Here is a 25,575-nt window from a genome sequence, read left to right as displayed (position 1 = left end):
GTTTTCTATAACTGAAACTAAAAATTTAAATCGCTTCTAATTTTGAAATCATTGCTCTCTCATTTATGTACCTTATAAACATACAGAAACGTTCAAAATCAACATCTACCATCTATGCAATTAAACCAATTTTACCATCTTTCTGTTTCAGCTAGAGAATGGATTAAATATAAATCAGAAATGCTAATATTATATCTGAAGCTTTTATTCTGCCAGCTTGTTCAAATATTAGGATAAAAAATTATAAATAATTATGTAAAACTAGATAGACATCAGGAGGGTTGGAAAAAAAAGTGCTTCACAAATTCATAAAAGTTATTACCTGATGCTCCCCATCCCAGAGAAAATAACCTAACAAAAAAAGTTAGTTTTGGTTCTCCCCCAGCAAAACTTAAAACCTATACCACACAGCCACCGGATCTTGAAGACCAGCAGAAATACATCTATTTAAAAAATAATAATAAGCCAACAGTACCAAAGGACATCAGTAGATGAATGGGGAAAGGGCAATATAGAAACTCAAGCCTTTTTCCAAAATGGTGCTAATGCTTCTCTGAAACTTATTTTTATAATTTACTGGCAGCCAAGATGGCAGGAAATAAAATAATTTGCTATATTCTGCACAACAAACTCCACTTTTCCTGGGAAGGGTAATTATCCCTTAAAAAAAAAAAAGACATCTCATATTAAGCTAAAGTCTAATCAAGAAGAGAAAGACTGCCTCATTACATGTAATTACCAGGGAATTAGAAACATCATTTAACTAAATGAGCGAATAATGCTCAGGATATTGAAGAAACTTGCCTGCACTTCTGCAGAGCACTCTAAGTCCCATTACAAAAATTGCACCTCTTTAATGGAATAATTTTAGGCCTTGTCTGCCTTGCTTTAAAAATAAAGAGCCTCAGAGAGGCTGAAACTACCACAAACAACTGTTGAAAAGAGCCGCTGAATGGAAGTAGTCTCCACTGGATACCATAATTTAGAATGACTCATAATCTAACATAATCATGAAAATTAAACCTTAGGAGTTTGAGAGTGGGGGATTTCTATTTTTTTTTAAGCAATGTATTTACTTGAGACAGCAATGTATTTGTGATTTTGTATTGCAAATTAGGAGGAAAAGAGTTTGAAGTGAAAAGTAAATCTTTCCATATCTGCTTATAATGGGCCTGCTGGATAGGAAGCAGGTTGAAAAGTAAGATGGCTGCATATCTGGAGAACGGTTGCCCCATCATATGTATCAAATATAGCAGTAGGTTGTAACTTTTCTGTAGTTATTATGAATCTTATTTACTCCCTGAAAAAGAAATTGAGAAACCGTATCAAACATGTGGGCAACTGTTTTCAGGGTGATGGCCCAGAACATTTAGTGTTTTGTGTGTCATGCTTAGGTGGAGCAGGTCAGTAAAAAGGAGATTTAAACAGGTCAGCAAAAAGCCTATTTTAATTAAAATGTGAATGGTGCCTGCAGTCAGTTTACATTTGACTAAAATACAGTGCTTCCAAAGTATTTAGCTTAGGAAAATATCCAAGATATTGAATATAACTTCAGTTATGTTCCTCATTTCATTGATGACTGAGTACCATATCTTTATAAGAATCCCCTTGTGATCACCTCTGTTTGCAATTTTCATTACAGGTAGTCCTTGCTTAATGACCACAACTGGGACCGGAATTTTGATTAAGCGGTCATTAAGTGAATCCAACTCAATTTGTCTGCATCTTTTTTTCTCTGCAGCTCCTGGCTGGATCCAGCCCATTTTTAAAGTTAGTATTTCCTTCCCAGCCTTTTTCCCGATGCCATATGGAATGCAGCTCTATTCTATTTTCAGACAGTTATCCGAATGATGGACAGACAGATGAACAGACAGAAGAACCAAACTGTGGGCACCTTCACATAAGCTCTTTCTAATATTTATTCAGTCAGTAAGAAGAACAAAAAAATACTGACTGCTCCTCAAAATGCCCATATTTCATTTTTCTCACTGAAAAAATTATCCACCCTTCAACAAAACCAGCAACATAAACACCTGTCTTTTCTCAGCTAATAGAACCCTCACACCAAATCCAGGATTTGACCATAGTAAGAGTCAAAACTACACATTATACCCCAAATGGTGGGGTACACCTGGTGAGCAACCATTTTTGGGAGGGATCTATTTTGAATAGCAAAGCACCTGGTATAAAAAGAAGGCTTAGCCCCTTCATTACAAGTAGTTGTCGCTTACTGACCACTTGTTCCATGCCAGTTATAGCGGTGCTGAGAAACAAGACTTAAGACCGGTCATGTGATTACATTTTGGGCACTTGACAACCAAGTGAATGAGAAAGCCGGCAGGAAGTCACAACTGACAGTCATGTGACCTTATGCTTAATGACCCATGGTGATTCGCTGAATGACCACAGCCAAAACTGAAGTCATAAGCCAGGGCAGTCACATGATGTCACACTTAATGACCACACCACTTAAAAAACTGGGTTGCTAGTCACAATTGTGGTTGGTGAAGACTACCTGCATTGGTATTTCAGCTATATTTTGTTCAGATGTCCCATTCCCACTAGCTTTTCTCAATGGAATTCAAAATTTATGCCTAGCAACCCATGGGCAGGAGACAGCCATATGTCTATCTTGTAGCACATAAAAACCCTTTGGGAAGTAACCCCACAAAGCCTAACATAGTACAGTAAATCCTCACTGTTTGTGGGTTCTGATTTGTGAATTTGCCTACTGGCTAAAATTTAATTGTAAGCTCCAAATCAACACTTACAATGCTTTTGCAGTTATTAATGGATATGCATAGAGCAGCAAAAATTGTGAGTCACCGCTCTGTGCATGTCTGCCTTTTCTCAGTGATCTTGCTGGTTAAAATGGCCATCAAAAGTAGCTTTTAATAAAACTTTAAATGCTTAATCTTCGTTTAAAGTTTCTTTTTCAGGACTTTATTTGTAAGAAATATATACATTAAATAAGGTGTCTTTAAACAGAAACACACATTGAGCAAGGTGAACAAACACACATTGATTGGTCAACAAAAATGTTGTGACAAGAGGCTTGCAGGATCCTAACTCTGTATTTTTCTATGAGCAAAATTGTTACAGCTGTGTTCTTAGAATAAACCCCGAAACCAGGTTGCAATCCCAGAATTATTTATTGTAAAGCAAATTCTACAAAGGAATAACTTATTAGGAATACAAAAGAATAAAGTTCTGAGATTTTAGTGTACAATGTTTGTTGTATTATACTAATGTCTTGTTTCATTAGGTGTCTTACACAGCACTACCTGCGGAGGGCAGTCTAAACATGCAAGATGGCAGTTGCGGAATCATGACCCAAGGACTGCACATTTTGTAAATGCCTTGCATGAACAAGGGTGGCAGGGGCTTCAGCTGCAACACTGCAACTGCCCTTTTTCCCAACCTTTACAATAAATGAATAATTACAGGTAGTCCTCGTTTTAATTGGACTAATTGGAACCGGAAAATCTGTTGTTAAGTGACACGGTTATAAGTAAAAAAAAACACATGACCCGGCACCACTTAGTGACAGCAGTTGCAGCAGTCCCAATTGCCATCATTGAATGAGGACTGCACAGGTTATTAAGCAAGGACCTCATGTGACCATGACTTCTGACTTCCTGCTGGCTTCCCATTGACTTTGCTTGTGGGACACCAGTGTTAGGAAGGAGGAATCAGAGGAGGAGGAAGGAGAAGGTTAACTCCTAGTCTGACAGCTGTACTCTTCTTGCCTAGACTGCTAATAGTGACTGAATTGTCCTGCCTTGAACTCTTCAGCCCAGAGCCATTCTGAACTTAGGCTACAGCCATGTGCAGATTTATTCACCATCAGTTGTAGAGCAGTAGCAAGTCCACTTTATCCTGACCCGCTACATCCAGTATGCTGTGTTCAGTATTGCTGTAAATAAAGGTTTTAATTGTTAAACTGGTGTCAATTGTGTCAAGCTCAGCCAAACAGGACAGCCAGCAGGGAAGGTCACAAATCGTAATCACATGACCGTGGGAATGCTGCAATGGCCATAGGTACAAGGTCTGGTTATAACTACCACCTGTTCAGCACCTTTGTAAGTGTGAGTGATCAAGCGGTCATTAAATGAGGACCACCTGTATACTGCTCATTATATTTTCTAAATTGGATTGGTATTACTACTGATTTTCTGACTACTGATTACATTTGTATAGCTTCAAGGGGTATCTGCAGACGGGGGTGAATAAAGTCAAGAAGGTAATCACAACATGCAGTCAAAGCCCTGCCCATTTTTATATGCATCCTGGTTTATGAAAGGGGGCAGGGCTTCAATTACATGATTGTGGCTGCCATCTTGACTATTTTGACCCTCCATGGCTCCACTAGTTGAACTGAGCTGGGAATCCTGAACTTTCCAGTTCTCAGCTAGACAAGAAAGTCTGCATAAAGGTTCTGAATGGTTCTAACTAGACTGTGCTTTTAAAATGGTACAAAAATAAGGAAATGCATACTGAATATGAGCTGAAATTGGAGAAAAGCATTGAAAAATTCATATATACCAAGGGATCTCTACAAGATGAGACAACATACTTTTAAAAGCTCATATAACAGATAGAATTGCATTTATCCACAGGAAAAGATATTTTAACATAGTGGTTCTTCAGGATTCCAAAACATTTGTACACCACCTTAAATTTTATTTTATTTTTACTGGGTAATCCCTTGCCATCTTAGACCTAGCAATAAAAGCTTTTTAAAAGAAATTAAATATTTTTCCCCTTTTAAAAGTCTCAGTTCTCATCCCATTACCTACTTAATTAAGTTTTGGATGTTTAAGATTGCTAATCACATCTTTTGGGAGACTGTACATTTTAAATCACAATTATATGATGAATATTTGATGATATATATCTTTTGCGTATAATTAGGAATAAAAATTTAATCCCAAAAAGATGTTTAATAATTTATACTTCTTTGGGGTTGATTAAGGACATTAGAGAGCTAGGGGAAATGATTTAATTATGTCCGACTCAGAAACTTGAATTGTACTTTTGTTCCTGAAATTAAGAACTACCGTTAAGAAACATCAAGTAGCCTCAATGCTTTGCTAAAATAGATGCTTCTGATCAGTTCAAGATTTTTGTTTTGTTTATATCATGTGATAAGAACTCTAGGTGTAGGTAAGCCACAAATCAATCAATCAATCAATCAAATTTATGTAGCTGCCCATCTCACAAATGTGACTCCAGGTGATCTACAATAAAACAAACAATTAAAAAACAAATCTAAAATAACCATTATGGTTTTAATGGTTTTCACAATTTATATCAACATAAATATAAATAAGGCTGTGGGAGCATGGACCAACATTATACACTCAATACAAACATCGCACAGACTCCCTATTTCCATGACATCCTCAAGCCTGCTAGAAAAACCACATTCCTCACCATTCAATTGATCGGCTACCAGACGGACAGTGGAGAAAAAAATCGATTAGCTAATGGTCCTTATAGAGATTGTAGTGGAGGGCAAAGACTTGAATCTCTCGCACTTGCTCTCTCCCAGCAGCTACAAAGCAGTGACAATCCCTTTTTCTCCTTGCTAGACACAGTAGAGAAATAACATTCTTGATCTAAACCACTGGCGAAGGTTGGGAGAGAAAGATGTTAAATCCTTTCCCAGCTGTCTTAGTGGTGACATAAAAGGGAATCTGAAGGGAATCTTTCTGCATGAGGAATCTTTCTGTAGTATTTCTTACCACAAGATTTGAGAGCTGCATATCCACAGACATAGGAGATTTCATAGGAATCATTCCCAATTGCTCATGACACCTGACACGCTAATAAAAAGCTGCTTGTGGAGATCAAGAATTCCCTGGAAACACAATCTGAAGTAAAAGAAACCGTCAAAACTGAACTTTGGAAAATGTTCTTGCAACAATAAATGTATTCTGAGGATCTGCTAATGTACATGGGTAGGTACACATTTGATTTTCATGATTCTTGTAACTGAATATAAATTACAATTATTAATAGCACACATTTCTCTTTTAAGAAGGATTATATACCAATCTCCAATCTAAACAAAATATCTGTCCTAACAGTCAAGAACCACGCTGAGAAGAGGAATAGGTCTCTAGTGTTTTATTACTGCTACATTAGACAGAAAATCCTCCCAAACTGAAGAAGCGTGGGAAAACCCAGACAGATAAACCCCAAAAGTCAAGGCGGGTCTGTTCTGTGTCTCTTTGAATGGCTGCTCAACTCCTCACTACTACGCATGTGTTTTTCCCCCTGGATAGGGGCCCCCTCCTGCTCACCATCAGTGCTCATGACAATATCCAATGTATTTACAGTATCTATAGAATTACTCTTGGAAATCTTACAGTATTTGTTCTGAAAGCAAGGTAACTTCCATAACTAGCATTATAGTTAAGAGTTCCTTTGGTATAATTAGTCCTTTTGCCATAATAGCATGCCTTGGGATTTCATTTCCAGTGTAGAATTCAGGTCTATGAAGGGTAGGGTTAGAATTTGAGAATTGTAGCTATACTACTGCTTGTTCCTCTTTTTCAGTGGATTTTTTTTAAAGCAAACTCTAGTTGTCTCTCTCAAACGACCTCAGGCCTTACAAATTATTTATTTAAATATTAGGTCTTCCTACTTCTCAAACTTCTGTAAGTTATGGGCACCTCTAAGGCTGAGCATGTAACACCTCTGCTGTGCGAGCTGCATTGGGTGCCGCTGTGCTTCTGGGTTCAGTTCAAGGTGTTGGTTTGGCCTTTAAAGCCCTTCATGGCATGGGCCCAGGTTACCTGAGTAACCATCTCGTCCCAATCACATCGACCCATCCCACCTGGTCCAGCAAGAAGGGCATGTTACAGACCCTGTTGGCTAAAGAATTTCAACTGGCAGGTTGAGGAGAGCCTTTTCTGCCATTGCCCCTGCCCTGTGGAACATCTTACCCCCTGAGGTGAGGTTGGCCCCCCACTCTTTTGGCCTTCAGGAAGTGTGTCAAGACCTGGCTCTGCCAACTAGCTTGTGATAGGCAGCCTTGGGGGTGGTTGGTGGCTTAAAGACGCTCTCTCTGCCATTTAGTTTCTCTCTTTTATCTCCTTCTATTTTTTGTATTTTTGTGTTTTTAGAATTGTTTTTATAACTTTTATTTATAAACCGTCCACAATCATTTTTATAGTGAGATGGGCAGTGTATAAATTTAATAAATAAATAGTCTAGATAGTCATATTGCAGCATCATAAGTATAAATGATTTGCTTCCCCAAAAACTCATAGCCTAAAGACCAATTAAATAGGTAAACCATGTGAACAATATGCAAACAACATCAGCTAAAGTGTCTCATAGGAAATGCTGCCCTACCAGTGAGGAAGCAAAGGAAAGGGGATGAAGCTAGCTGGCTTAGACCTAAGTGATTGTTATGGCAAAGGCAGTGGACAGAGCAAACAGCATGTGGCAATTACTGGTACTGCAAAGATTTAGAACTAATTGGTAAAGTACTGGGAGGACGGGAAGATTTTATCCATGCAAAATACCCTAAAATAAAGACCAATCATAAAACAACACTCCTTGGTTTTTGTATGCCATAGGATTACATTATTGTAACTACAGTATACACAGGGTAAAATAATACTCCAACTGCAGTGGTGATTGCTATGGCTGTACTAACAAATGAAATTTAAATTTGCATACTAATGTCCCTGACATCCAAACATTGATTGACAGATAATTAGACAGACAGACAGACAGACAGATAGATCATGGACACCATGCTGTACATCAACCCCCAAATGTTCCTGTGATCCTACCACCTAAATTAAGAATTGTGATAATTGAAATGTAAAGAAAATATCAAATGCTATAATCTTGTGAGATTTTGATGTTCTTGTAAAAGATCTCATAAGAGCATCAAAATATCAAAGATTCTAAGTGATTGGTGAGTGGCAAGAATCTGTAATGTTGGTTGATCCTTGATGTAAGCAAGGGCATTCAACAAATGCAAACTTCATTTTTAAATCATTTGAAATTTTGAGAAGCAACAAGGACAGGACAAAAAAAGTCTTGAGTAATTCAAAGAAAAGTAATGGTATGAGATAAAAGCAACTGTGTTGGTTCCCATGCTTTCTTGTCCACAAAATCTAAGTCTTTGAAGACACATTGTATTTTCAACACAACTGTGCAATAAATAGATTCAAGTATTTTATTTTAAAATATGCTTCCAAGTTCTACAGAATTTGACCAATATACGTGAGCCAGACTAGGTACAAAATGTAGCTTCATAACATTTTAAGAAAAAAGAGCCTGTTTATATTGTTAACCTAGGCTATCTTTAGAAGACTCTGTTCTCAGTGGGATTTAAGCTGTAAATTTTACACATTAAAATTGTCCTAATTAATTCATCAGAACATCTACTTGTTGAAATGTAGCAGCACATTTGAGATTTGTTGAAATGTAGCAGCACAACATTTGGGATAGACATGTCCTTGATTATAAAGCCAGCGTCATAATGTTTTGAGAGGCATCTTGTAGCTTTTTTACCCAGCCTGGGATGGATGAATATTAGGATTCTGTGATGCTCTGGAAAGCTCTCAACAAAAGGCTATCACTTAAAGGAGCTTTTTAGAGCTCAGTTACACCGTTCAGGAATCAGCCTATCACCTTTGTTCTGCAGTATCTTATACAGCAAAAAGCTTACTTACTCAATGTTTGAGACATTTTGCCTTCATATGTTCAGAGAAAAAGGAAGATGAATTGTTTCCTAATAGAAGGAATGCCTCATACTTCATATATGCATATGTGTTTTACTAACAGAAGTATCCTATCCAGTATTTATCACTTTTTGTCCTACCAGCATTCCTTACTGTATTAAGTTCCCATTTGCTTAACACCTCCACTATTTTTATAATTGCAGTGTGTAAACTATGAGGATATGGATGCTAGTTAGAAAGAGCTTTTAGCTGCTGAAAAACCCCTTATTTGATAATTGAGCATTTATATGTATCAGCATCTGATATATACTGTAGATCTATGTCCAACCCACATTCCACTGTTTCCAATTTCCCTGCCATTTGAATTTAACTGGGATTTGTTTCACTGCTGAGCGAGCACCTTTAAATCCTCCCATATATTTATATCACTTTCTTTCTGTTTGAATTTCATTCTTTGCCTCACCTATTCTTATTTTGGCCTTCCGTTATGCCTCTAGTGACGGTGTAAGACTGCAGCAAGCCATGTATAAGCTTCCTATAATACCTAGTAGTACTAATGCTATAGTTTAGTATTATAGTAGAGTACATTGATCGGTTGACAGTTTCACAATCATTTTCAAAGGCTGCGAATTGTGGCAATAGCAAATGGCTGAAGAAATGGAATGCATTAATTTTCATGACTCATAAGGGAATAAAATGGAAAGGCTTTCTATTTCAAAAATAACCCTTACTACTAAGATTTCATTGTTCTGAAAGTACAGAAGCAATACATTTCTAGTTCATTAATCTGAAGACCATCTAGACAGACTAGAGTTAGAGCAAGCTGAATGTGACTTCACAGAATAAATGCTGAAGTGTGATGCATTGATGACTGTTGTTTTTTGAAGAGAAACAGAATAGTTAGTAGTAATTTATTCTTGAATTAGAGTTTCAGGGATATCTGAAACACACAGCACCAAATGTAACCAAGGCAGAAACTAACCATTAGGCATTGGGACAATTACAGAAAGGTAATCTGATGATCCTACAGTATAGTTATGATTACCAATGAACAGAGGTATCAAATCTGTCCTAGAATTACGTGGACTATCACTAATTCTAGACCAGGAGTGGGCAAACTTCATCACCACAAACCCACTCTGAAAGCCAGTAATGTGGTCTTTAATCATTTTGAAGTGGGAAATAAAACCTGAGCGATGCATTCTAAAATCAGATTAACAACATTTAAGAAGCAAAGGAAATGTCCAAAGCTTCTTCCCAAAAAATAAAATTCCAGGAAAAGATTCAGAGGTGGCGGCACAATTTGGGATCTAAAACCAACATTTATCATAATTTTCATAGATGAATTCTAAAATGTGTAACAATCAAAACTCAAGCATTCTTAATACTAACAGTGAAGGTTGGAACTAGACTGTCATGCTTACAGAAATTCTTTGGGGGGGAAAAATGGGACTTTCACACAACTAACATTCAGAATCCAATACAATTAATTTGGGATGATGACCAGAAGGTGAAACCCTACTCTTTAGCAATTTTAAGCATTATTCTGTACGGTAGTTATGTTTCCAGGGTATGGTAAAAAATTGTGCTATATAACAGTATCTAAAGTTATAGATGGGTAAGGTTTCATTGCATAACATGAAATGTACCTACTCTTAAAATTCATTAGAATCTTACAAATCTTACAAATCTTACAAATGTCTTTTACCTTGAATTACCATCTTTGATTAAAACTAAGATGTCCCTCTGTGCCACCTCACTTGAAAGCTTGCTGCTTGAAATGCTGGTTAAGTCAAACTTTCTAGGACAAATCACTGGCTCATTGCTTTTGCCAACACTTTCATTTCCTACTGGAAATAAAACATTATCTAAGACCTTGCTTTCTTAGGCTTCTCAACCCTATTCCTGTTTTCACTTGGCCCCAGGAGAACTATCTAGAAAGTCAGAGTTCTTTATCTGGATTTCAAAATCCCTTGTCTTAAGGATCTCTTTCATTGCCCTTTCATGCTCCTGAAATATCTCCATAGAATCTCCTCTGCCACCCCTAGTAGAGCAGTCATACTAGCAAGGTTCAATGCACTACCCTCAATACTGATACAATATCCCTTACGGAGGGATATTAATATCCCTTACACAGAGCACTCCTCTATTGGCTTGGAGACTATTACTGAATCAGTAACAAGTATTTTACTTCACCCTGCATCGTAGTTGGTGAACAGGGCTCATTTCTCCACTTCTATTTGTTGTGCTGACTGTTTAGAAATTGAAGTTGTTTGCATTCTACTTGCAGACTCTTCAGCAAAGATCTCCAAGAATGTAGCAAAATTCTGCTCAACTGCTATTGCCATTAGGAGGTTCTGGGATTAATCTTTTCTTGTGTGGGGGGGATGCTATTTGGTTATTTCCAATCGTTTTCAATTATTACTACCAATCTCTCTTTCTTACTTGTTTTAACTGTGTTTTATTACTGTCAGTTTTTAGTCTCTGGTTTTAAATTGAAATTGTTTCAAGAATTAAGAAAGTCTATAAATTCTAAATATTAGCCATAGGGAATATACAAGGCTATCCTGAATTTATTATATTTCAAATTAGTATCCTGCAAGGAACAGCAAGTTTGTAGAAACAATTGTTTTTATCTGATACAAATACCTGTTATGGAATTGTGATGCTTGCCTAAAGGCAAAATATCCTCTTTCCCAACAAAACAATCATTTCTCAAAGGCAGACACTGATCATTAACAGCAACTATAAAACTTCAATTTATGATACAACTCCTTAATCCTGCGAAGTTTCAGGAGATACTTTCCTAAACCTGCTGACAACAAAACCTAATTACAATATAAAATAAATAGGGAAGAGTTACAGTTATGTCAATCAAATTTAAGTTGCCTGCTGTTGTCAAAATGCTTTCTCCTTTATCATATTGTTGTTGCTGATGTACAAGCCCAGTAGACCAAAAATGATGCCATCATTAAATTCAGGACTAAACATTTACAACCACTGCTGCAGAAAATACGGCTTGGGCGGGATGGGGGGGGGGGAGAGAGAGAGTGGGTTGAAAATATTTATTCAAACAATTAGGCCACATTAATCTGTACAAAAATTCAACTGTCACATTTCAAAAGAATGAAATGGTTTACAGAAATATTTCCATATCAGGGAACAAAAATAACAATTCTTGGCTACAGTTTAAAAAAAACAAAACAAAACTATACAATATACCAAATGAACACATAATGAAAACAACAATGAAACATCTTCATTTAATCCAAGGATTAGTTTGCTTTGCTAGAGGCAAGTAGAAGTTTTTGATCAAGATTAAGTTGACCTGCAATAAAGAAAGGTATTTTAGACATACATTTGTATTTTTATAACATTCAAAAATGAATTTTCAACTAAATGTCCAAAGCAGCAGACCTTTATAAAATCACAGAAAGATTTAGTATTTCCTTGTATTGCCAAATACCTCAAAATGGTATTATTGTAAGAATTTTACAAATGATAATAGAAACACTAATTCAGGAGCTATTATCATTTTTTATTATTAAATGTGTTTATTATACTGGATCACTATAAAAATCCTATCGCGTCTGGTTGAAGACAGGAATAAACATGTAGAAAAAATAAATTAATGTTTCAGAAATTCATTTATAGGGAGAAACAAGTCCAAATAGATGCCTGTCTAAATGCATTGCAATTATGTTACAATTATTTTGCAAATAAACAGATACAGTATGCTCTGCCTTGTCTCAGCTCATTACTGATTCAAACAATTTGCCCTTCTGGGATCAATTGTTTGCTAATAAATAATTGTTTGCAGCCACAAAATGATATTAAGTACTATACTTATTAGTTTTGGTTCTACATCCTGTAATAAGATTCAAAACTAACCAACTCCCAGGAGTCTAACCTTAACCTTGCTGTGTTTAACAGCCCAGGAAATGATGAACCATCTGTTTCAGAAAATAATGGACAGCTAAGAGGAAATATTGTTTAATTGCAGATTAACCTCCTCCAAAAGCAGAATGAAGCATCCCTATAATTAGCAAACACAACACAAGTATAGAAACAGCTGAAGGTAAAGTCATATGGCTAGGTCTTCAATCCACCAAAGATTGTTTCCCATATTAAATTCTGGTAATGCAAATAATTTACAGGAACACGCCCATTTAGAAAATGGGTAATACAGTTAAGTGAAAAGAATTTTCACTAAGCTGATTTTTTGCACTCTGTACTCATGCCAGCATAACAGATCATAGATGAAAATAAAGACAGAAGAGACTGCCTAAAAAAATAAAACATGAAATTTAGAGTTGTTTATTATGGTTGACATCGAAAATACGGTGCTGGTTTGGAATAATGTGACTGTTTCTATAGTTGTTCTGACAGTATTTTTCAAAGAAATACACCCAAGCATAGCAACAAATTTTCACAAAAAATCTATTATTATTCCATGTTCATCTAAACTAAAATAATTAAAATGTTCTGTTGGGGTCTCTCTCTACACAGTCTGAATATCTGAATATTTAACTAAGGATGCAAAGGATGTTTACTGGCACTGTGCACTATCTTCAGCTGACTCCATTGTAAGGTGATGTGCTACTGCTTTAAGAGATTTCTGGAAAAAAGGGACTTGAAATGCAATGCTACTTATATACATACTGGAAGTAGGTCCCACAACTCAGTGGACAACACAGGCATAGTACTGAATTCCATGAGAGCATATAGTTTTGCATTAACCTATGTCATGGAAATGTCATCACCTTAATCCTTTATTGTAAGCTCCCTTCAGCAAAGCTTTTTTTTTTGACAAAGGCAATACATTTTATAAGTCAAATAAATAAATAATCCTTGAAATCTAGGGATTCTTCATAATTCTAGTTTATTTGCTTGAGTGCTTTGCGTCACTCTAAATTAACAAGCTGACTTTGGAGATATCACTGTAACAGCCTTCCATAAATTCTATCTCAAAATGCAGCGATCAGCGTTATTTCTTAAAGTTTAAGAAACACCAAATTGTGAGATACAGTACTGTATAAGCCAATTAAAAGTTCTAATGAGCAACAAGATACCATGTGATCCACACAGTCTCTTAAACTGGCAGGTTTTTAGAGAGATGACTCAAAGCTTTCCCAATCACAAGAGCTCAAAATAATAATAATAATAATAATAATAATAATAATAATAACAACAACAACTACTACTTTAAAAAACCAAGCAAAAGAGCAGTCAATTCAAACAAGAGCATTGGGAAACGTGTATGTCTTTCTCTCTTTTCTAACATAATTTCTAACATAACATAATATGTGACTGTTCAAGTTTTATGTTAAGAGATTCACCTTTCCTACAGGCATTCAGGCAACTGTATTTCCATATATGCCTCACCCTTCCTTCCAAAAGGCCCATATGCCAATGGCAGTCAGATACTTGTGGAGCTAGTAGGAACAGCCAGTACCCTCAGTTTCCAAACCCTACAAGCATATGCACTGCATTTTCTTATCATTTCAATATATGCTAGAGACAATGTAACTGAACAGTGCTGATGGGGGAAAAAAACACAATATATTTAGTTTGAGGGTACATATATGAAGTCTGTGCACCCCCCCCCTTCCCATTTTGTCTATGCCAGCATTGGCGGCATAATTTTGGATAGTAAAGTATGTATGTATGTATTTATTTATTTAATTTCCTTGCTGCCCATCTTGCATACGACAACTCTGGGTGGCTTTAATTTAAACATTTAATTTTAATTTAATTTTAATTTAATTTAATTTAAAAATTTAAACATCTTTGCTTATAATTTAAACAATTGCTGTATCTAACTCAGACCCAGCACATTAAAGCTGAGAGCTGACACACATGCAAAAATGACAGTCAATAGCTTGACAACTTATCTCTTCAGCTTAATTTGAAAGCAGTAAGTAAAAAATAGTACAGTGACTTTGTATAATAGTTCAGTTAGAAAGAATGAGATTCTAACATCCTTCTCTGAAACAATTTTGTCCTTCAGTCATCTAACAACCTGCGCATCATGAAAGCTTGGAGAAAAGATAAAATCAGTTCCAGCCCTATGGTGAAACTGTACTTTCTACTAGTAATCAATAATGCCATTCATGTATTATGGAAAATAAATCCTGGAATAAGCACTAAGAAAAATTTAAATATGGGTTGAGCATACTTACTTGGGTTTTGTTTCAGCATCAGTCACTTGGCGAATATAGATACCATCTTCAGGATGTTCAATGTCATCCATTTCATACATATATGAAGATGCTATTGCAAGAGTAGTCCCATCATTACTGAAAGCTAATGAAGCTATACTGGTAGGGTACCGATGAAATTGGCAGAGTCTTTTTTTGTTGAATGGATCCCAAATATTGACAAAGCCATCAGAACCACCTACAAATAGATGTATAAGAAGTAAGATATTAGGAATTAATTATACACACTTATGTAACCTTAGTGCAATTGAACTCTAACGGTGGTGCAAAAAGGTTTTGATAATTTTCTCTACAGGAAGTGGACAAAAATCCAGAAAAGAAACAAGCCCAACAATCTGAAATCAGTGCAAATCAGTCATAAAGTTCAAACTACATTTTTGCCCACCTTACATTTCAGACATTTCCCCCCTCAAATTAGCAGGAAACCATGTTGCAGAAGTTCAGGACTGCAATTAGGCCAAATAAGTAAGTTCAGGGGCCAAATACTGGCCCAAGACTTCACACTATCCTATCCTTCATTACAAGGATCGTAAAATGGTTCAGGTGTTAGACTGGTGCTGGAGAATTCCAAGTTCTATTCCACCCCTCAGCCACAGAAGCTCACTGAGTAACTTTGGACAAGTCAAGCTACTTCACAGAGCAGATGTTGTGGAAGAAAAATAGGTAGAAACACTATGTACACTGCCTGTTACTAATAAATAATAAAAGGGGTGAAACATTTCACATGAAAGCAGAACCACTACACATTAAAATTAGATCTGAAAATCTACTAACAGTGATGCAATAAGAAAACAACAATTACCTGTAGCAAATGTGTTATGGACATTGTGAAAAGAGATGGCGTTGACAGGGTAAATTTGCTCAATGTTATTCTCCTTCAGTCTGTGGCATTTGAAAGCATATTTTTTCTTTTGCACCTCCAAACTTGGATCCAAATATTCGACTGCAACACGACCTTCTATGGAGCTTAATACATAACCCTACCGAACACACACAGAGCCTTTAGTTATTGACACAACCAACTATATAAAGTTTTCTGTTGTGTAAATACTTTCTTACACTACATTCTACTTTTGTGCACTTCAAAATGAGACATACAGGCATACTGTGAAATAACTGAGAAAAAATTCCAAAGGTAATTGGATATATTTTCCTACTTCACGTCTACTAAGAAAGATTAGTTCAGAAATCTTGAAAACAAAAATATACCCCAACACTTTTTCAGAAGTGAAAAGCTGTCTCAAACACTTCATTAGGGAATACTTTTGCCCACAAATAACAGATGATAAAATTAATTCCTTCACTGCATTAAAAAATAAATCTACTTCTAGCACTTTTTACTATTTTTTAATCAAGAGTACAATTTAGTTTCTTGGTTTTTTTCCTCCACAGGAAGAGCAGAAAATAATGTTAGATGCTGTTAGATGCAGTTAGATGCTGCACTGAATCCCACTAAAAGTATGGTAACAGAAACAAAGACTCTCTTGTTTCAAAGTCAATTTTCTTCAGTGTTGATAGGTCCAGGAAAAAAACAGGCCCAGTCTAGAAAGGGCTCTTAAGCAAGTAGTTTCATGTATTTTCCTAAAGCCTAACTTAGGAAAATAAAACCATATTAAGCATGATACTGTTATCAACCACATTAGCTGAACTGAATTCCCATACACTAGAACAGATTCATCGTATTTCTAGATTACCTAACTCCAAAACTATTCTGGGCACACACAGACGCATACAAATACAAACAGAACTAGAAAAATTCAAACTTTTCAGTAAGCCAGGAATGTCTGAATAGATGAAGTAACCAACAGCATTTTTTTTTCAATAAGCTTAAATATGAAATATTGCTACACAATTTAAATACCTGTTTGTTGGGAAATGCCCTGATGCAACGGGTCTGATACTTAAGGCTTGATTCTCTTCTCTGCTGAACATAGCCCATGTTCCGTAAGTCCCACACCAGAACTCTTCGACCAGCTGTTCCCACTATCAATCTGTCACCAGATACAGACAATGTATATACCTTGAAAAAAGATACAAAGTATTGCATTAGTATACCTAATTTTAGAATATATGCTGCTGAAGTTTAGTATACCAAGATCCTAACACCTGCCAGGATTTCAGAGATATCACATATCTGCTTTCCAAATAGGCCCAGAGAGGAAAATAAATAAGTCTCATTCAAGAAAAAAAAATAGATGTTAAGATAAAAGCCCAGTGATATTTTTAAACATCTGGTAGGTTAAAGCCACTATCCTCCTAAAGTTACTGCAATTTGGCCAAAGATATTCTAAGGAATTTAGCCTGCCATAAAAATTTTCTCATTAATGTATCTATCTAAATGAAGTATCTAATTGAAATCAACATTGGAATCCATATTATTTATTTATCAAATTTGTCGCCGCCCATCTCCTTCCATCAGAGGGACTCTGGGGGGTTTATTAAGTACGTAAGTATGTATGTATGTATAAATCTTGATGTAATATTCATTTCAATAACATTAATTTTACCCCAAAGACGTAATGGGAGATTGGCCATTGAGGTATATCCATTGAAATTACATCTATACTTAGAGACATATGATAAACTTCGAGACAGATGTAAACCCAAACATTTCACAGAATCTGTACTAAGTCCAAATCCTAATCTCATACAATAATCTATAAATATAGTAGATCCCAAAGGCAACAAATAAGACTTGTTCCAATTAACACTAGAGCCATAAAATAAACTATATTGCTGCACAAGTTTTGGTAATGACATTACATTATTATCAAGAATAGCCATATGTGAACAATTTACATACAATCTCAAGTTCCACCACACCTTTAATATCTTGATATTGTTGAGAGCATATAGCAGAATTGACAGATGATCTTTCCCAGAGGCTTCACGTAGAAGTGAAACAAGAGAGCGAGAGAACCAACCCCTAAGGAATTCTAGAGATGGCCGCAAAACAGGCAATACTCTTGATAAGGACTTGACTAAGAGACTGAGGAAAAACTGTTATAGTTCATACTGTCTGTAAGAAACAATTTTATGCTGAGTCTTGGCTAACTAACTATATTACTGGTTTACACAAAATAATTTCTTTGAGAAGAGAAAAAAAATACAATTTAGAACCCAGAAATGGAAATTTACATGCAAAACAAGTAGTTTAAACCATAATTTTCTTTTATGTCTAGCATTTTAAAGCTAATTAGCATGCCTTAAGGGACCTAGTTTGGTCTAGTGGTTAAGAGGTTGGACTAGGAGCAAGGAACTCATGAAAGCCAGCTGGGTGATCTTGGATCAGTCTCTCCCTCTCAGCCTTAGGAAGAAGACAATAGCAAACCACTTCTAAAAGTGCTACCTAGAGAACTGCATGGATTTGTCCATTTGCCAGGGATCAAGTCGGACTCAAAGACAGACAAACAAATAAACAAACACCCTAACCACTGATAAGTCTCCAGTCTTCTCCCACCATTTTCTCCTGAATAGGAAAAGGAGACTTCACAATGTATAATCTCAAAACAATGAACTAATCTGGACTATATTGATTTTTAATTGCTCGATTACATTTTAGTTGCATGCAAAGCTTACTGTTCCACACAGGGAACATCCTGGAGAACACTGAACATTCTATTTTTCTTTCTGACCATACTAGTCTGGAACATCCAGATGGGCATGGTCTGAGGGAAAAACAGAAGTATTATATTGTTCTATGGAATGTTCTATTCACAGGAAAGTAAGTTTTGCACACCTCTATTGCACTCATTAATTTTAACTAACTCTGCAATCCTATGTTTACTGCGATACCTATTATATTTAGTAGGATTAATCCCTTCTGAAAGGATGCATAGCACTCAATAAATCTTAAGGACAAACCTTTTCAGGCTGAGAAAATGTTCCTGCATTACAAGGTGTTCTTGGATCCCATAACTTGACTGTTTGATCCCAACTTCCTGTTACCATTACATTCACCTCTGGACAATATTCAACACATCTGATAGGAGCATCATGACTGCCAACAAGATTTTCTGTTAAAAAAAAAAGTAATGCATTTAGCTTTACTAAATTCATTGACAGTCAGATGTAATAAAAAGAATAGAGCGATATTCATGAACAAGTACCGAGATCTGACAGGCCATTCATTAATGTATATAGATGCTGGGGCATCCTTTAAAGAATGCTTGATCCTCTAATCTTTGCAACAGATATACACTTCTGAAGTGTTAAATGTAGACTAATAGGTATCAACTCACTATTTCAAAGAAGCTTAGCAGGGAAGTTGGTACTCATGCAGAGATTTTCAAATGAGTAAAAGAGATTTGTGCACCTAACTGCTGGACTCAACTGAAAATCCTAGTCATGAATGGCACATCAGGAAGATCTAATAATTGGTGAATGTGGCATGACCACATTAGTGCATGCCTTTGCCGCTACTAAGATACCGGACAATTTCAACAAACCATTGTCAATAAGCCCTTTATTCCTACATTACTATTCATTTTATCAACATACAATGTAGTATTAAACTGTTTTAGAAGCTTTTAAAGTGATGTTTAATACTTTCTTTTTCTAACTTGGGATAAAAACAAATTAATACAGTTTTTAGTTTAAGATCTTTTATTATTTAAAATAGCTTTCCCCTTTTTAGTTACAGCCCAGTTTTCCAATATCTTCAAAGAATTTATGCAAACACTCTCTAGAAAGTTTTCATTCATTTACATCGTAACACCTCATTTTATTCAGCTAGTTTGCTTTCAAATATCTGCCTGATCATAGTTCACAATAGCAATGGTAAAAATCAGTTACCAGTTTAAAAATCCTGAGGATGGGGATTGGAAGTTACCTCCTTAACAAGTCTTAATAATTTGCAATTATACACTCATATATCAGCCATTTAGTAAGCCGCTTTCTTCAGACCGTTAGCCTCCAATTTAAAAAAAAAAAAATCTGTGAAAAGCTCTCATGGAAAATTTTCAAAGAAAATGTCATCCAAATAGAAAACTAGTCCACTATTTTCTTCAAAACACCTTTCAAAGTCCACTTTTTTTAATTCAAGGAAGTTTCAGAAAAAAATTAACATAATTTGTTAAATTATGTTAATCTGTCAAACACTGGGAAACACATGCTCATGGTGTTCCAATAATTTAGATGAGTGAATGCCTATTTTCCACAACCTTGGGCAAATAGAATGTTGTTAAAAGGAAGGCTATGACATTCAATTGCCCATAAATACAACCTAGAAAGGAGAGAGTAAGTGAAATAATCACTGTCTACAATATGAGAGATAATATTGTCTCCTCCCCAAGTTTTGTTAGACAAAGGAATGAGGAAGCATTTAAATAAAAAAAAATTACACTGCAGCTGGTTTTATATAGGAAAAAAACACATTTTCTTTTGAAAACATCTAACTTATGAAATTTAGTCAGATTACTTTTCTATTTTGTTGAATTATACTGAAGTCCCATATGTTGACTCAGAAATAAGTTCCAGGGAGTGTAAGGAAGTTTATTCTCGGATAAGTACTGGATTGCTGCCCTCATGTTCTGCTATTGAATCATATTCTGTTTTCTGTCTGCAGACTCTATGGCACTGTCAAGTTAGTTTACCTTGATCGGTGTTCAAGTCATGCATTTTTAACTGCCGATCTAATCCTCCACTCCAGGCATGAGTAGGGTCCTTCAAACAAACAAGCAAAATTGTTCACATGTTCTATAATTGCAGAATAAACATGGTTAAAGGCACTTTTTCCCCCAATGTCACATATCAATCTGTAAAGCACATAAATGTTGCATACATGTAAAACTTGGGGACCTAGTTGCTCTCTGACTGATTATCGTGATTGGGTTCCTATGTTATTTTATGGTAACGGCAACAGGACACATAAAAAGAGAGCATCAGGAAAACAATCCAGGGTCCTCAGAGTACATGAGAAATGAACAGTAGCTCAACTAAGTGCCAGTAGCATGGACTACTTCACTAGAGGTACGACTATTCTCAATCAGTGGCCCAAGCACATTGCAGAAATAAAGATTAAAACATTAAAACACATGCTCTCGTTTAACACATCCATCAACAATATTAAATGGATTAGGGTCTACCAGTCTTTGTGTCACAGTCATTTTAGAATTGAGTGACCTACAGATCTCATGGCTTTGGCTCTGTTGAAGTTTTGGACTGTCTTCTTTCCTATTTCCTTACTGATATAGCACCTTGCCTAATTAAGGGTTCTGGAAAACTTAAAACAATTATCCACTATTTATGTAATTTGGGCTAGTTCTAATAAAGCCATCATCTAGCTACAATTTAGAGGTTTTCCTCCCATGGGCTAACACAGCTTTGTATCTATCAAAATTCTCATATTCAAAAAATAATTACACTTAAGCTAAGATGCAACAATTATGAGAAAGAACAATTTATTAGTTATGAAAAGTGACATAAAAAGTGATTTCCTATTTAGATTTACATTAAAAACTGTGGCCAGGCCCATTTTAACTAGTCACCTGTCTTTTAATTCAATTTTATTTTGATTTACTGAATTGAATATTGACTTATTTCAAAAATCTCAATACAGAAAGCCAATTACCTGGGAGCTACTCCAAGCTGCAAAGTAAAGGGGAAGATGGGAAATAAGGCTATTCCATTACCCCTGCTAAAACAAGCTGTTAACCATCCCTCAACAGTCACCTAGCAACAGCCATTCCAACATGCTGCACAGTTAAAGAACAAGGGAAAAAATTATTCCAGCATCCCTGAGCAACTATCTGCATTGTGTTCTTCCTCAACTATCAGCTAGTCAACAGTAATTCCATCAGGCTGTAAAGCAAAGGGTGTGGAAGAGATCTAGATTTCAGCTTTTGGCCCTTTTACCTAGTGGCACTCACCCTTCCTGCTGCCTAGGCTTTAAGGATGAAACAAGAAAAAAAAAATTACAGCTGGACATTATGGCAACTAATGTGAAGAACTAGCACCCAAATTTGTTTTTCTCCTCCAGCTTTTCATCCTTTTTCTTTATATGTTTTGTCTTTTAGATAGTTGCCATCTTCAGATTTACAAAATCACTTCTGTTATTTATAATCAGCTGGGGCTTTTTAAGGTGTGTGTGTGTGTATATATAAGAATTATAGCACATGGACTGATTTAAAAAATCCATGCTAAAAAAACAAATCTTCAGTATTGCCTTTTTTCAATTCCTCAAATTACCAAAATAAAAAAAAGTTTTCTTTTATTATTGTGAACAAACTAAACTCATTGGAATATGGCAGGATTCAAAAGCTGTAATAAATAAAACCATCAGAATTATATCAATACATAACCAATATACACTTAATTCATACTTGCACCAATTAATTGAAGGCCCAGATAGAGTAGCCCATGTAGAAATGCAAAGGTTTTTGAGGATAACGCAGACTGTTTCCAGAAAGAAAAAGCTAAAAAGTCCACATACAGATAATCCTCACTTAACAAATCCTCACGTTCATTTAGTGATGGTTCAGACTTACGACAGTGCGGAAAAAAATGATTTGCAACTGGTCCTCACACCTACAACTGTGGCAGCATTCCCCGCGGTCTCGTGATCACAATTCAGGCGCTTGACAACCGGTTCATGTTTATAACCGTCACAACATCACACGGTCACGTAATCGCCATCTGCAACCTTCCCAGCCAGCTTCCGGCAAGCAAAATCAATGGGGAACTGTACAATTTGCTTAACGACCATGGTGGTTTGTTTTGACAACCACCGCAAAAAAGGTCATAAAATCAGGTTGGATTCACTTAACGACCACATCACTTAGCGACCAAAATTACAGTCCCAATTGTAGTCATTAAGCAAGAACTACCTGGTATGTGCAAAACACTAACACATTACGTTTCAGAATACAACTCAAAGTTCTGATTATCTGTTAGACGAACTAATTACATGCCTCATGCTTTCTTGGTACTTTCAAGAATCAAAGCATAAGGGGGGAAAAAACTTACATAAAAAGCACAGTCAAGTACTGCTCCAGTATGTTGATACTTGAGTCTCATGGAGTTGGCAGGAACATCATACAGTCGAACGGATGTGTCCCAAGAGGAAACAAGCAAAAACTGAGATGTGTTTGGATTGAATTTCACTGATGAGATTCCATCTTCTGGGGGTTGGGTCAGCTTAAATTCATTTGATCCAGTCATCTGATAAATTGAGCAAAATTAGATGCGCATTTTAAAATATTGCTTAAAATTTTAAGGTAAACAGGTTTGGAAGTAGAGTTATTTCAACAGTTTCATAACAAAAGTCTTAATAAATATTTAACTATGTAATACTATAACATGCACCTCCACAGTAATGAACTGAAATGAAGAACTTCATAGCATTACTATTGTATTTATATTTCTTGTTAATTTTTGTGGGTGTAATTTCACATTGTGCATACTTGTGGCAATGGAGTCCTTGGTGCTGTCTGAGCTTGGTTTGTTTGCTTGCAGACGTTTCATTACCCAAATGGGTAACATCATCAATGACACTGACGATGCATGGCACTGGTGATGAAAGGGCAGTAAAGTTATCTAGTTGGGTAATGAAACGTCTGCAAGCAAACAACCAGCCTCAGAGAGCATCAAGGACTTCACAGTTCAATCCTGAGCTACATATATTCTCTTCTAATGGAATATTTGTGGCATTTATATGTTGTAACAACTTTGTTATAATCGATACCTCAGATATGAACTAAAAAAGAAAAAGCATTCTAGCCATAAAGCAGTTTTCAAATGCACTGATTATTATTTTTATTTAATTATCTTATATGACTAAAGAGTACTTATATCAATTACTAAAAAGGCAAACTTAATAAGTTATTGCTGTTGAAATTACTTTTACCTCAGAAAAACTAGCTGATATAAAAAGAGTTCAGTATTATAACACATATAAAATTTATTATTCTCTATAGTAATAATAGTATCTGAAACGTTATTGTGCAGCTTACAACAATCCTGCAATGCTGTCCATTGTTAATACTGTCAGTCAGAGATAGAGATGAAGCTGATCTGGATTACCTTTCAAATCAAACAGACTCAATGCTCAAATTACATTAGAAATCTCAAGGTCCATTTGCTTCTCCAACTGTGCTTTTAAGGGGGCAATACTATACATGCTCATCTGAGAGTAAATCCAAATGAATTCACTGGCAATTGTTTATTTATTATTGCAATTTACATGCCACTGAATTCCAATATACTCTTAATTTTTACATTAAGAAAGAATTAAAAGGAAAAAAACCCTGAAAAGGTCAGTAACAATCAAAGTACAGATATAACGAATTTAATTTTTTTAAAACCAAACAAAAAATGTAAAGCAGGAGCTCTTGTCTTTGATACTTTTAGTACTGGGATTACCAGATCTGGGCCATAAAAAGCTAGACGACATGAAATGGCAGACTGGTTGCCATCTAGTGATTGTCCAGATGTTTACAACCAGCTCTAGTAGCCCCCCACCTCTTCAACTTCAGATTCAGTGCCTTTCTCAAACCCATCTGTCTTTTACCACTCTGGATCAACTTCTTCCCAACATGAGGATTCTGGGAGTTGTGGCCCCAAAATCTATGAAGGGCACCAGATGAAAACCATCTGTTTAAGCATGAACACCTTTATTACAGTCACCGATCAGAATGGCTGCTTTAGATATCAGAGTCTCCGTGATCCACCGCAGGATGCTGATGACCTGCGTAGATGGTTTTCCTACCTTCCCCGAAGAAGACGATCAGCCAGTTGGATCCAAGCATGCTTACTTGGAAACAGGCCAAAGTCTGCCCCGACTTAAAGCAACCTTAAAGGCCGGAAGAGAAAAGCGAAGCAGAAGGCCGCGACAGAGACAGGAAGGAAGGAAAGCGGTGGGAAGAACTGAAAGGGAGCGAGGAAGGAAAAAGGCCTTCAACTCCAGCAACGTGGGGAGAGATCAGAGGACCTACTTCTTTTTTCATGGAACGCTCTCTCGATTTGAAGGGACTGGTCGGGGAGACCTACTGTTGGCCTCGGCGCGCCAAGACCCTCCCCAACACTGAGGCCCCCCCGTTACCTTGTCCTCCAGCGTTACACGAAGCAAGGCCTCCACACCAGCTGCCTTCCGCTCCCTACCAGGCGTACGCGCGCGCGCGCCACATTCACCGGACCGACTCCCAGCAGCCTCAGCGCCGACCAGCAAACTCCCGGGCAGGGATTGGCTGGTTTGAATAACTCAGCGGCACGCGCGGGCAGCCCATCACGCTCCGCGGGCACTGAAGCTAGACTACAACGTCCAGCATGCAATGCGCTCCAGCTTCTCGTTGGCCGCCTTTGCTTCAGCTGGGGAAATAGGCGTTTCTCCTCAGGGTCAGTTATCTCGTTTCTATATAGTGCCTTCACGCGGCGCTCTCAGCATCCGGCCAAGAGCAACTTAGGGAGAACTTCCAGAAACCAGTGATTAAGCTTGCGGGCGTTCTTCCCCCCCTCCCCGGGGCGATCTTTAGGGTTAAGAGTGCCTGAATGCGCCTTTAAAATTTAAGTTGGGGCTAGCACAACTAGACTGCAAAATGCCGAGTGATCGCTAGGCGGCAGTAAAGAGTGTGTTATGCCTCTGTTTGCTGCGATCTTTTGCATCCGAAATCCGGTAGCTCAAGTCAAACCAATGCGCACTCATCTAT

General features: G+C 36.6%; 1 protein-coding gene across 3 annotated transcripts; it reads right to left on the bottom strand.

Annotated features, from left to right (window-relative positions):
* Positions 1-8,189: 8,189 nt before the first annotated feature.
* Positions 8,190-25,076, bottom strand: BUB3 (BUB3 mitotic checkpoint protein). 3 transcript variants are annotated; one of them, XM_063307300.1, is made up of 8 exons: positions 24,972-25,076; positions 22,898-23,092; positions 20,527-20,596; positions 18,797-18,948; positions 16,794-16,952; positions 15,735-15,912; positions 14,894-15,110; positions 8,190-12,039 (listed from the first exon to the last, which is right to left on the bottom strand). In XM_063307300.1, the coding sequence occupies exons 2-8, from the start codon at positions 23,090-23,092 to the stop codon at positions 12,030-12,032; spliced, it is 981 nt and encodes a 326-aa protein (XP_063163370.1). In that variant the 5' UTR covers positions 24,972-25,076; the 3' UTR covers positions 8,190-12,029. The 3 variants fall into 3 exon arrangements, with proteins under 3 accessions (XP_063163370.1, XP_063163372.1, XP_063163373.1); XM_063307302.1 differs by lacking the exon at positions 24,972-25,076 and adding an exon at positions 24,685-24,705; XM_063307303.1 differs by lacking the exon at positions 8,190-12,039 and having other exon boundaries at positions 14,890-15,110.
* Positions 25,077-25,575: the final 499 nt, after the last annotated feature.

The sequence above is a fragment of the Candoia aspera genome, chromosome 6 (genome assembly GCF_035149785.1).
Source record: "Candoia aspera isolate rCanAsp1 chromosome 6, rCanAsp1.hap2, whole genome shotgun sequence".
NCBI classification, from domain to species: Eukaryota; Metazoa; Chordata; class Lepidosauria; order Squamata; family Boidae; genus Candoia; species Candoia aspera.
The sequence above is the reverse complement of the archived record's forward strand: the minus strand, read 5'-3'. Positions and strand labels throughout refer to the sequence as shown.

Coding starts and splice junctions, on each gene's coding strand:
- BUB3 (XM_063307300.1), bottom strand. CDS start 23,092: ATGACTGGATCAAATGAATTTAAGCTGACCCAACCCCCAGAAGATGGA. Junction 20,597..22,897: donor TACTTGACTGTGCTTTTTAT/GTAAGTTTTTTC, acceptor GTTTGTTTGAAG/GACCCTACTCATGCCTGGAG. Junction 15,913..16,793: donor GGGCATTTCCCAACAAACAG/GTATTTAAATTG, acceptor TGTGTTCGGTAG/GGTTATGTATTAAGCTCCAT.